Here is a 13,693-nt window from a genome sequence, read left to right as displayed (position 1 = left end):
TGTCAATGGTTACTTTTTATCACATGTTCTCTACAGTAATTCATGCTGGATAGAGCAACAAAGAGTGACCAAATTCTCACTCTGACATACGAAGCCCTCAACTGCACTGCTCCCCCTATATCTCAGACCTTGTCTCCAGATACTCTCCCTCCCGTCCCCTTCGCTGTGCTCATGACCTCCTCCTCTCCTCCTCTCTTGTTACCTCATCGCACTCCCATTTACAGGACTTCTCCAGACTGGCTCCCATCTTGTGGAACTCTGCCTCGCCCCACAAGACTCTCCCCTAGTTTTGAAAGCTTCATGCGCTCCCTAAAGACTCTACTGTTCAGGGATGCATACAACCTACGCTAACCTTTCTTTATACCAATTCCTCTCCTCCATTGCTATCCCCTGAACCCCTTAGCATGTAAGCCTAAGAGTCCAGCTGTTTGTAGTTTACCTTCTTAAGAGCTGACTACAACAGTGCAACTCTTGGCAGGGCCAGCTACCCATTTGATCCCTATAATTGTTTTGTTGTACTCCGCCTTTGTTTGTAGCGCTGCTATAAAAATAATAATAATAATAATAAGCAGATGCTGAAAGCTGTTTTAGCATGCTAGTTCATTTATGTCTATTAGAGCCTGCTTTAAAAGCACTATTAGATAAGTAAAATTGCTCTAACACAATACTTCCTCTCAAGTAATGGGTTTTTGTTGTATTTCTTTTCTATTCACTATTCATGCTAGTTTAAAGGGACATGATACCCAAATGTTGAAGCACATGAAAGTGATATGCAGCACAGCAGTAAAAAGCTGACTAGAAAATATCACCTGAACATCTCTATGTAAAAAAGAAAGATATTTTACATCAAAATGTCGTATTCACACCCCATTGTAATGGACTTTAAGCAGCCAGTATGCCAGTCCTGGGACTTGCAAGGGAGCGTACCTCATGCACTTTCATGTTATTTCCCTATTCAGTTTAAGGAAGTTTACTATGAAATCTCATGAGATCATAGTAAAACTGTTCATGACCTCAGCACGGCTGATGCTGATTGGCTGCTGTTCATTTCTTCCTTTTTTTTCCCTTTTTTTTTTCTTTTTTTTTAAACCTACAGCTGGGCAGTAACTGAAAGATAACTTTGTACAGAACACTTACTCTGGTGAGCTGAGGACATTTTGAGGTAAAATATCTTCCTTTTTTACATAAAGATGTTCAGGTGATTTTTTTTTCCTGTAGCTTTTTAGTTATGCTGCATCACTTTCAAGTGATTTTAGCATATGAGTATTTTGTCCCTTTTAATTGTAAATATTTGATTTCACGCGCACACACACACACACACACACATACATACATACATACATACATACACAACACACAGAAAACCTGGCACTCACCAGCAGATTTACAGTAATGTTTAAAAGCAAAACTGGGGGAAGTCAGATACATTTGGCGCCAAAGGATCAAGCCCAGGACCACGTCAAGGTCTCCCCCTTCCTGGGACCCTAAACCAGCACCCACACAATGCATACTTCCAAACAAACCAACTGGGAACCTCCCATGGTGACACAGGCTTTTGTAATCTCCCCTATGTAAATACAAAACACAGGAATGGACCGCACTCACAGACTGGACTGGGTACACATCCTAAGCCACTGTAAACTCCACAGCCCTGAACACTGACAGACAGCTGCACAGTTCCCAGGCAGTTAACCACTGAGCAGCCTAGGTGACTGGTCCGCAGGGAAGCATTACAATCATTATCAACACACCACACAGAAAACCTGGCACTCGCCAGCAGATACACAGTAATGTTTAAAAGCGAAACTGGGGGAAGTCAGTTACATTTGGCGCCAAAGGATCAAGCCCAGGACCACGTCACTGTCTGTCAGTGTTCAGGGCTGTGGAGTTTACAGTGCCTTAGGATGTGTACCCAGTCCAGTCTGTGAGTGCGGTCCATTCCTGTATTTTGTATTTACATAGAGGAGATTACAAAAGCCTGTGTCACCATGGGAGGTTCCCAGTTGGTTTGTTTGAAAGTGTGCATTGTGTGGGTGCTGGTTTAGGATCCCAGGAAGGGGGAGACCTTGACGTGGTCCTCGGCTTGATCCTTTGGCGCCAAATGTAACTGATTCCCCCCAGTTTTGCTTTTAAACATTACTGTGAATCTGCTGGTGAGTGCCAGGTTTTCTGTGTGTTGTGTTGATAATGTTTGTAATGCGTCCCTGCGGACCTGTCACCTAGGCTGTTTAGGGGTTAACTGCCTGGGTTGCTGGGAACTGTGAAGCTGTCTGTCAGTGTTCAGGGCTGTGGAGTTTACAGTGGCTTAGGATGTGTGTTTAGTCTGTGAGTGCGGTCTGTATAAAATTCTCCAGTACTTTGAGCTTTTTATTTTTTTCTCTAAAATTCCGGGTAGTGAAGGGGTTACATTAATTTCATCCTTCTGTGTGCCACTTAGGTCAGGAAATATCTTCTCCTCCTTGATGTGCGGAAAGAACATGTGAAATTTTGGCGCCCACAAATTCTACTTATGGTTGCTAACCCTCGAACCTCATGTCAACTTATAAAATTCGTAAATGATCTGAAGAAAGGTGGGCTTTACATCCTGGGACACATTGAGACTGGGGATCTCGGTAAGTTGTGCAACCATAAGGATTAAGACACATTTCTTGCTTTACCTTGTCTGCCAATTAAACAAATTAACTTGTCCCTTAACCAGATAGAACATGCCACTTGCGACCTAATTTTTTTTTCTTTTGTTTATATCTTTTTGGGTTAAATTAAAAGGACAGTAAACTTTTTTTGGTTTTTAGTAAAACATTTGCGGCTTGATTACGAGTTGTGCGTTAAGGTATTACGAGTCTTGCAGGTTTAGGGGCACCGCACACTTCTTTGACATTACCGCAAAACGATTTACATAAACTTCGTAAAGTCTTTTTTCTATGGGACTTCCATAGCGCTGATATTACGAGTCTGTCCTGGGAGGCCAAAAAGTGAGCGGTACACCCTACCCCGTCAAGAGTCCTAACGCATTTAAAAGTCAGTAGTTAAGAGTTTTATGGTACAACACCTTAAACTACCTATTAACCCCTAAACAGAGGCCCTCCCGCATCGCAAGCACTATAATAAAATTTTTAACCCCTAATCTGCTGCTCCGGACATCGCCGCAACTATAATAAACATATTAACCCCTAAACCGCCGCACTCCCGCCTCGCAAACACTAATTATTATTAACCCCTAATCTGCTGTCCCTAATATCGCCGCCACCTACCAACATTTATTAATCCCTAATCTGCTGCCCCCAACGTCGCCACCACTATACTAAATGTATTAACCCCTAAACCTAAGTCTAACCCTAACACCCCCTAACTTAATTTTTATTTAGATTTATTGTAATTATATTTAATATTATTACCTAAATAATTCCTATTTAAAACGAAATACTTACCTATAAAATAAACCCTAAGATAGCTACAATATAACTAATAGTTACATTGTAGCTAGCTTAGGGTTTATTTTTATTTTGCAGGCAAGTTTGTATTTATTTTAACTAGGTAGAATAGTTATTAAATAGTTATTAACTATTTAATAACTACTTAGCTAAAATAAATACAAAAGTACCTGTAAAATAAAACCTAACCTAAGTTACAATAACACCTAACCTAACTCTACAATTAAATAAATTGACTAAATTAAAAACAATTAAATGAATTAAATTAAATTAGCTAAAGTACAAAAAAACCACTAAATTACAGAAAATAATAAACAAATTACAAGATATTTAAACTAATTACACCTAATCTAATAGCCCTATCAAAATAAAAAAGCCCCCCAAAATAAAAAAAGCCTAAACTAAACTATCAATAGCCCTTAAAAGGGCCTTTTCCGGGGCATTGCCCCAAAGAAATCAGCTCTTTTACCTGTAAAAAAATACAAACAACCCCCCCAACAGTAAAACCCACCACCCACACAACCAACCGCCCAAATAAAATATGACGTCACTTAAAGGAACCGTCATTAAGTAAGAAGACTTCGTTTGAAGAGGATGCTCCGCGTCGGATGTCTTGAAGATGGACCCGCTCCGCGTCGGATGGATGAAGATAGAAGATGCCGTCTGGATGAAGACTTCTGCCCGTCTGGAGGACCACTTCGCCCGGCTTGGATGAAGACTTCTCCCGGCTTCGTTGAGGACTTCGGCCCGGTTGGATGAAGACTTCTGCCGCTTCCTTGAGGATGGATGTCCGGTCTTCAGAACAGTAAGTCGATCTTCAGGGGGTTAGTGTTAGGTTTTTTTAAGGGTGTATTGGGTGGGTTTTATTTTTTAGATTAGGGTTTGGGCCGCAAAAGAGCTAACTGCCCTTTTAAGGGCAATGCCCATCCAAATGCCCTTTTCAGGGCAATGGGGGAGCTTAGGTTTTTTTAGATAGTATTTTATTTGGGGGGTTGGTTGTGTGGGTGGTGGGTTTTACTGTTGGGGGGGTTGTTTGTATTTTTTTTTACAGGTAAAAGAGCTGATTACTTTGGGGCAATGCCCCGCAAAAGGCCCTTTTAAGGGCTATTGATAGTTTAGTTTAGGCTAGGGTTTTTTTTTGTTTTGGGGGGGCTTTTTTATTTTGATAGGGCTATTAGATTAGGTGTAATTAGTTTAAATATCTTGTAATTTGTTTATTTTCTGTAATTTAGCGGGGGTTTTTTTGTACTTTAGCTAATTTAATTTATTTAATTGTTGTTAATTTAGTTAATTTATTTAATTATAGTGTAGTGTTAGGTGTAAGTGTAACTTAGGTTAGGTTTTATTTTACAGGTACTTATGTATTTATTTTAGCTAGGTAGCTATTAAATAGTTAATAACTATTTAATAACTATTGTACCTAGTTAAAATAAATACAAACTTGCCTGTAAAATAAAAATAAACCCTAAGCTAGCTACAGTGTAACTATTAGTTATATTGTAGCTATTTTAGGGTTTATTTTATAGGTAAGTATTTCGTTTTAAATAGGTATTATTTAGTTAATGATATGAATTTTTAGTTAGATTTATTTAAATTATATTTAAGTTAAGGGGTGTTAGGGTTAGACTTAGATTTAGGGGTTAATACATTTAGTATAGTGGCGGCAACGTTGGGGGCTGCAGATTAGGGGTTAATAAGTGTAGGTAGGTTGCGGCAATGTTAGGGACGGCCGATTAGGGGTTAATAATATTTAACTGTTTGCGAGGCGGGAGTGCGGCGGTTTAGGGGTTAATACATTTATTATAGTGGCGGCGACGTTGGGGGCAGCAGATTAGGGGTTAATAAGTGTAGGTAGGTTGCGGCGACATTGGGGGCGGCAGATTGGGGTTAATAAATATAATGTAGGTGTCGGCGATGTTGGGGGCAGCAGATTAGGGGTTCATAAGTATAATGTAGGTGGTGGCGGTGTCCGGAGCGGCAGATTAGGGGTTAATAAATATAATTTAGGTGTCTGCGATGTCTGGGGCAGCAGATTAGGGTTAACAAGTGTAAGATTAGGGGTGTTTAGACTCGGGGTTCATGTTAGGGTGTTAGGTGTAGACATACATTTTATTTCCCCATAGGAATCAATGGGGCTGCGTTACTGAGTTTTACGCTGCTTTTTGGCAGGTGTTACACTTTTTCTCAGCCAGCTCTCCCCGTTGATTCCTATGGGGAAATCGTGCACGAGCACGTACAGCAGCTCACCGCTGACTTAAGCAGCGCTGGTATTGGAGTGCGGTAAGGAGCAAAATTTTGCTCTACGCTCACTTCTTGCCTTTTAACGACGGGTTTGTAAAAACCTGTAATACCAGCGCTGCAGGTAAGTGAGCGGTGAGAGAAAACTGCTCGTTAGCACCGCATAGCCTCTAACGCAAAACTCGTAATCTGGCCGTTTATTTTTAAGGCTCAGTTAAGTCTAAAGATTGTTACTATACAGCTTCTACACTACTTTTATTTATTTTTTTGCATAACTTAACTTCCTGAGTTGCAGACTAACTCTCTGCACTCTCAGAAGCATGGCGATCAGGCCATTCACTTTAATCAGGATGTGCTCTAGATCCTGCACTCAGGGTAGTATCTGAAGTGCTCTCTTATTAAAGTCACAATGGAAAATAAACGCACATTTAATGAAATGTGAAAATGGAATACTAAATAAAAAATTAAATGTTCAGATAGAAACATAGAATTTGACAGTAGATAAGAACCAAAAGGCCCATTCTTTTACAGTCCTTGTGTTTTACCCCTCTATTGGAAGTTTATTACATGAATTCACTACCCTTTATGTAAAAAAAAAATAATTCTTCCTTAGTTTCTCTTGAATCTGCCAAACTCTAACTTAATATTATGACCCCTTGTTTTGGTGTTTGTTTATTTTCTTCTATAAACTTAAGATGAGTCAACGGATTCATCCTTTACTTGTGGGATATTATCCTTCCTAACAGGAAGTGGCAAAGAGCACCACAGCAGAGCTGTCTATATAGCTCTTCCCTTAGCTCCACCCCCAGTCATTCTCTTTGCCTACTCTAAGTACTAGGAAGGGTAAAGTGAAAGAGGTGATAAAATATTAGTTTTTAATTTCTTCAAGCAAGAGTTTATTTTAAATGGTACCGGTGTGTACTATTTACTCTCAGGCAGCAGATGGATGAAGACTGCTGCCTGGAGAATGATGATCTTAGCATTTGTAACTAAGGTCCATTGCTGTTCCCACAGAGGCTGAGGAGTACAGGAAACTTCAGTGTGAGGAACGGTTTCATGCTATGCAGCAGTGAGGTATGTTCAGTCATATTTTTCTGGAGAGACTGTGTATTTCAGAAAGGCTGACATTATACCCAGGAGGGTAAGGGTAAGCAGTAATCCTAGAGCTAAAAGAAGGGCATTACTTAGCTTGCATATGGGGCCAATTACAAATACGGTTGACACTGAATTGCAAATGTTTGTGAGCAAACGTTTTTTTGATTTGGGAGTGCTTTAACGTTTTTGTGGGCAATAACGTTTTGGGCAAACTTTATTAAGGGCACACATGGCTTAACCTTTGGGTCTCAGAACCCACATGGCTAGTTATAACCGCTCTGGTGCGGTTCTTTAAGGCTGTGGAGACATCGAGTGAGATGGGCGGGGCCTATTTTCGCGCCTCAGATGCGCAGTTAGTTTTATCAGCAAGCAGCAAACTCTAACTCTTGAGGGCCCTGGTGTATGTTTTGGGCCAAATCAAAGATTTTACCCCACATTTTCGATCCCTGAGGGCAGGTAGGGCCACAGCAGGGCTGTGGCAAGGTGCTGAGAATGTTTTTTTCCGGATCTGGGTTAATTGTTAAAAAAATTTGTGGTGCAATCTTAACTACATATATTGTGTCTACATACAAAATTCTGAAAAATTTGGTGCATGTTTAGGCTGTTTTGCAGAATGTGTATGCTTTTTTTTCTCTTAAAGGCGCAGTACCGTTTTTTAAGATTGTTATTTTTTTCACTAAATAAGGTGTTTTCATGCTTGTTTGTTGTCATTACTAGCCTGTTCAACATGTCTGACATTGAGGAAAGTCAATGTTCAATATGTTTAGAAGCCATTGTGCAACCTCCACTTTGAATGTGTCCCTCATGCACTGAAAGGTCAATAAATTGTAAACAACATATTTTAGCATGTCGCAGGATGATTCTCAGTCAGAAGAGAATCCGGTTTTGCCATCTAATTCTCCCTAAGTGTCACAACCGTTAACGCCCGCTCAAGCGACGCCAAGTTCTTCTAGTGCGTCTAATTCTTTCACCATGCAAGATATGGCCGCAGTTATGAATACTACCCTCACAGAGGTTTTATCTAAGCTGCCTGGGTTGCAGGGGAAGCGCAGTAGGTCTGGGGTGAGAACAAACGCTGAGCCCTCTGACGCTTTTTTACCATATCCGATGTACCCTCACAATGTTCTGAAGTGAGGGATTTGCTGGCTGAGGGAGAGATTTCTGATTCAGGAAATATGTTCCCTCAGACAGATTCAGATATGACGGCTTTTAAATTTAAACTAGAACACCTCCGCTTATTGCTCAGGGAGGTTTTAGCGACTCTGGATGATTGTGACCCTATTGTAGTTCCAGAGAAATTGTGTAAAATGGACAGATTCCTAGAGGTTCCTGCCTACACTGATGTTTTTCCGGTCCCTAAGAGGATTTTGGAAATTGTTACTAAGGAGTGGGATAGACCAGGTATTCCGTTCGCTCCCCCTTAAACTTTTAAGAAAATGTTTCCCATATCTGACGCCGTGCAGGACTCGTGGCAGACGGTCCCTAAGGTGGATGGAGCTATTTCTACCCTGGCTAAGCGTACAACTATACCTATCGAGGACAGTTGTGCTTTCAAAGATCCTATGGATAAAAAATTAGAGGGTCTTCTGAAGAAAATATTTGTTCACCAAGGTTTTCTTCTCCAACCTATAGCGTGCATTGTTCCTGTAACTACTGCAGCGTCCTTTTGGTTCGAGGCTCTGGAAGAGGCTCTTCAGGTTGAGATCCCATTAGATGATATTCTGGATATAATTAGGGCTCTCAAGCTAGCTAATTCTTTCATTACAGATGCTGCTTTTCAATTGGCTAAATTAGTGGCAAAGAATTCAGGTTTTGCCATTTTAGCGCGTAGAGCGTTATGGCTTAAATCCTGGTCTGCTGATGTGTCATCAAAAGCTAAGCTTTTAGCCATCCCTTTCAAGGGTAAGACCCTATTCGGACCTGACCTGAAAGAGATAATCTCAGACATCACTGGAGGGAAAGGCCATGCCCTTCCTCAGGATAAGACGAATAAGATGAGGACCAAACAAAATAATTTTCGTTCCTTTCGGAAATTCAAAGGTGGTCCCTCTCCCTCTTCCCCTGCCGCAAAGCAAGAGGGGAATTTTGCTCAATCCAAGTCAGTCTGGAGGCCTAATCAAACTTGGAACAAGGGTAAACAGGCTAAGAAGCCTGCTGCTGCCACCAAGACAGCATGAAGGGGTAGCCCCCGTTCCGGGGACCGGATCTAGTAGGGGGCAGACTTTCTTTCTTCGCTCAGGCTTGGGCAAGAGACATTCAGGACTCCTGGGCTTTAGAAATAGTAATCCAGGGGTATCTTCTAGATTTCAAAGATTCTCCCCCAAGGGGGAGATTCCATCTTTCTCAATTGTCTGTAAACCAGACAAAAAGAGAGGCGTTCTAACGCTGTGTAGAAGACCTAGATACCATGGGAGTGATCTGCCCAGTTCCGAAAACAGAACAGGGGCAGGGGTTCTACTCCAATCTGTTTGTGGTTCCCAAAAAAGAGGGAACCTTCAGACCAATTTTGGATCTCAAGATCCTAAACAAATTCCTCAGAGTCCCATCCTTCAAGATGGAGACCATTCGGACTATTTTGCCAATGATCCAGGAGGGTCAATATTTGACCACCGTGGACTTAAAGGATGCGTATCTACACATTCCTATCCACAAAGATCATCACCAGTTCCTCAGGTTCGCCTTTCTGGACATGCATTACCAGTTTGTGGCTCTTCCCTTCTTATCTGGACGATATTTTATTCCAGGCGTCAACTTTCCAACTAGCCAAGTCTCACACAGGCATCGTGGTGGCTTTTCTAAGATCTCACGGGTGGAAGGTGAACATACAAAAGAGTTCACTTATCCCTCTCGCAAGAGTTCCTTTCCTGGGAACTCTTATAGATTCAGTGGACATGAAAATTTTTCTGACGGAGGTCAGGAAATCAAAAATTCTATCCATCTGCCGAGCTCTTCATTCCATTCCTCGCCCGTCAGTGGCTCAGTGTATGGAGGTAATCGGCTTAATGGTAGCGGCAATGGACATAGTTCCGTTTGCTCGCTTGCATCTCAGACCACTGCAACTTTGCATGCTCAAACAGTGGAATGGGGATTATGCAGATTTATCTCCTCAGATAAATCTGGACCAAGAGACCAGATACTCTCTTCTTTGGTGGTTGTCACAGGATCATCTGTCCAAGGGAATGTGTTTCCGCAGGCCAGCGTGGGTCATAGTGACAACGGACGCCAGCCTATTGGGCTGGGGTGCAGTCTGGAATTCCCTGAAAGCACAGGGATTGTGGACTCAGGAGGAGGCTCTCCTCCCGATAAATATTCTAGAACTGAGAGCGATATTCAACGCGCTTCAGGCATAGCCTCATCTGGCGTCGGCCAGATTCAGAAGATTCCAGTCGGACAATATCACAACTGTAGCATATATCAATCATCAGGGGCGGAACAGAGTTCTCTAGCGATGATAGAGGTTACCAAAATAATCGATGGGCAGAGACTCATTCTTGCCATCTATCAGCAATCTATATAGCAGGAGTGGAGAACTGGGAAGCGGATTTTCTAAGTCGTCAGACTTTTCATCCGGGGGAGTGGGAACTCCATCCGGAAGTGTTTGCACAATTGATTCAGCAATGGGGCACACTAGAATTGGATCTGATGGCGTCTCGTCAGAACGCCAAACTTCCTCGTTACGGGTCCAGGTCAAGGGATCCTCAGGCAGTACTGAAAGATGCTCTAGCAGTACCCTGGTCGTTCAACCTGGCTTATCTGTTTCCACCATTTCCTCTCCTTCCTCGTTTGATTGCCAGAAACAAACAGGAGAGAGCCTCAGTGATTTTGATAGCACCTGCGTGGCCACACAGGACTTGGTATGCAGACCTGGTGGACATGTCATCTCTTCCACCATGGACTCTGCCACTGAGACAGGACCTTCTGACTCAAGGTCCGTTCCAGCATCCAAATCTAGTTTCTCTGCGGCTGACTGCTTGGAGATTGAACACTTGATCTTATCCAAGCGGGGTTTCTCGGAGTCAGTCATAGATACCTTGATTCAGGCTCGAAAGCCTGTCACCAGGAAAATTTATCATAAGATATGGCGTATATATCTTTATTGGTGCGAATCCAAAGGCTACTCATGGAGTAAGATCAGGATTCCTAGGATTTTGTCCTTTCTCCAAGAAGGATTGGAGAAGGGGCTATCAGCTAGTTCCTTAAAGGGACAGATATCTGCTTTATCAATTCTACTGCACAAACGTCTGGCAGACGTTCAGTCGTTCTGTCAGGCTTTAGTTAGAATCAAGCCTGTGTTTAGACCTGTTGCTCCGCCACAGAGTTTGAATTTAGTTATTAAAGTTCTTCAAGGGGTTCCGTTTGAACCTATGCATTCCATAGATATTAATCTTCTATCTTGGAAAGTTCTGTTTTTAGTTGCTATCTCTTCGGCTCAAAGAGTTTCTGAACTATCTGCATTGCAATGCAACTCGCCTTATCTTGTTTTCCATGCTGATAAGGTGGTTTTGTGTACCAAACCTGGATTCCTTCCTAAGGTTGTTACTAATAGGAATATCAATCAGGAAATTGTTGTTCCTTCTCTGTGTCCTAATCCTTCTTCTCAGAAGGAGCATCTGTTGCACAACTTGGATGTGGTTCGTGCTTTGAAGTTTTACTTGCAAGCGACCAAAGATTTCCGTCAAACATCTTCTTTGTTTGTTTTCTATTCTGGAAAACGTAGAGGTCAAAAAGCTACGGCTACCTCTCTTACCTTTTGGCTGAAAAGCATCCACCGTTTGGCATACGAGACTGCTGGACAGCAGCCTCCTGAAAGAATTACAGCTCACTCTACTAGAGCGGTGGCTTCCACATGGGCTTTTAAAAATGATGCTTCTGTTGAACAGATTTGTAAGGCTGCGACTTGGTCTTCGCTTCATACCTTTTCCAAATTTTACAAATTTGATACCTTTGCTTCTTCTGAGGCTATTTTTGGGAGAAAAGTTCTTCAAGCAGTGGTGCCTTCTGTTAAGCCAGCTGTCTTGTCCCTTCCGTTCATCCTTGTCCTGTAGCTTTGGTATTGTATCCCACTAATAAAGGATGAATCCGTGGACTCGTCTTACCTTTATAGAAGAAAAGTAAATTTATGCTTACCTGATAAATTAATTTGTTCTATGGTAAGACGAGTCCACGGCCCACCCTTTCATTTTAAGACAGATTATATTTTTTGATTTAAACTCAGTCACCTCTGCACCTTGTAGTTTCTCCTTTTTCTTCCTGTACCTTCGGTCGAATAACTGGGGGGTGAGCTAAGGGAGGAGCTATATAGACAGCTCTGCTGTGGTGCTCTTTGCCACTTCCTGTTAGGAGGGATAATATCCCACAAGTAAAGGATGAATCCGTGGACTCGTCTTACCATAGAAGAAATTAATTTATTAGGTAAGCATAAATTTACTTTTTTTGTGGAAAATGCTTTCCGCTTCTACTTCATTACGTCCCTTCATATATTTGATGGTTTCTATCGTATCATCACTTTATCTTCTCTCCTCTAAACTATAATATTTACTATTTTAGTAGCCCTCCTTTGAACAGTGTCTAGTTTATTTATATCTTTTTGCAGAAATTGTCTCCAGAACTGTACACAATATTCAGGATGTGTTTTCGCATTGGCTTTCTATCTTTCTTATTTCTCTCCTGCTTGTTAGAAAATATAATCATAACAGTCTGTTTTACAGCTTTGTACAACCTGGGTTTAGGTCAGTGGTTTTTAAAATGTGAGGTGGGCCTCCACTGGGGGGGGGGGTGCAGAAGCAGTGACACTTCCCACTGCCTTATAGAAATCACAAGCAGCAAGAAGAGCCGACAATGACACTTGCCATTTCATAGTGGAATAAGGCACTGAGGTCAAAGTCGCTCAGACTGCTTGACTTTTGTTGTCTTGATCAGGGACTTGCTTTTAACACAGGAGCAACAAAGTGCAAATTGAAGGTATAAACTTCTGATAGGTCTTTGGTACTTCCTGCTGAATTTAATTAGGGCTGTTTGAGGTATAGTAGTGTGGATTGTAGCTCTTCTGAAAAGTGTGAAGATTGTATCTCCTTTCCTCTGCATTGGCTTATCTACTCTTTGACTTTTGTTAAAGCTGGCATCAGTTAGTTGGGCTTCAGCTGGTTCCAACACACGTGTCCCCTGGTTGCCAATCGAGGCCTCGATCACATATGCAGCGTCGCCCGCAAAAGCCGGCGGCGCCAGATATTGCACGATTTTGGTATTACATATACAGCTTAGCATACAAGTTACGGCCGTATATTTCACCCGTCGCTCGCAATTTTTACTCCCATAGGCAAACATGGGACCGCATCGTAAATCGGTATCAAATATCCAGCGCAAGGCCTTACGCGGCGAAAATGGAGAAATCTTACTCCTTTTTCACCTCGCCATAAAATGCAGCCGTAGCAGGCCTTGCGCTAAGTATGGGAGCACCGTAACTCCATAAAATGCCTGCAAAAATAAGCTAACACCTAACGCATGCGCAGTGTCTATCTACCTGTCAACCGCAATCCCCCACCGCGATAACTAATAGATTCTATTAACCCCTAAACCGCCATAGCCCACACTGCAAGTAATAACTAAATTATTAACCCCTAAACCGCCATAGCCCACACCGCAATTAACCTATTCTAGTATTAACCCCTAAACAGCCATAGCCCACATAGGCTATTAAATGTATTAACCCCTAATCTGCCGCCGCCACTATAATAAAGTTATTAACCCCTAAACCTAAGTCTAACCCTAACACCCCCCCTAACTTAAATATTATTTAAATAAATCTAAATAATATTACTATTAACTAAATTATTCCTATTTAAAACTACTTAACTATAAAATAAACCCTAAGATAGCTACAATATAATTAATAATTACATTGTAGCTATTTTAGGATTTATTTTTATTTT

The 13,693-nt window shown here is 41.7% G+C and overlaps 1 protein-coding gene across 1 annotated transcript in view; it reads left to right on the top strand.

Moving 5' to 3' along the window:
• SLC12A9 (solute carrier family 12 member 9) overlaps positions 1-13,693 on the top strand; it is a 196,311-nt gene that overhangs the window by 163,896 nt on the left and 18,722 nt on the right. The window contains exon 12 of the mRNA XM_053718368.1: positions 2,438-2,612. Within this exon, the coding sequence (XP_053574343.1) occupies positions 2,438-2,612 (175 nt within the window). The remainder of the gene's footprint in view (positions 1-2,437; positions 2,613-13,693) is intronic.

Source organism: Bombina bombina, chromosome 6 (assembly GCF_027579735.1).
Source record: "Bombina bombina isolate aBomBom1 chromosome 6, aBomBom1.pri, whole genome shotgun sequence".
Classification (NCBI taxonomy): domain Eukaryota; kingdom Metazoa; phylum Chordata; class Amphibia; order Anura; family Bombinatoridae; genus Bombina; species Bombina bombina.
This window is presented reverse-complemented; position numbering and strand designations above follow the sequence as displayed.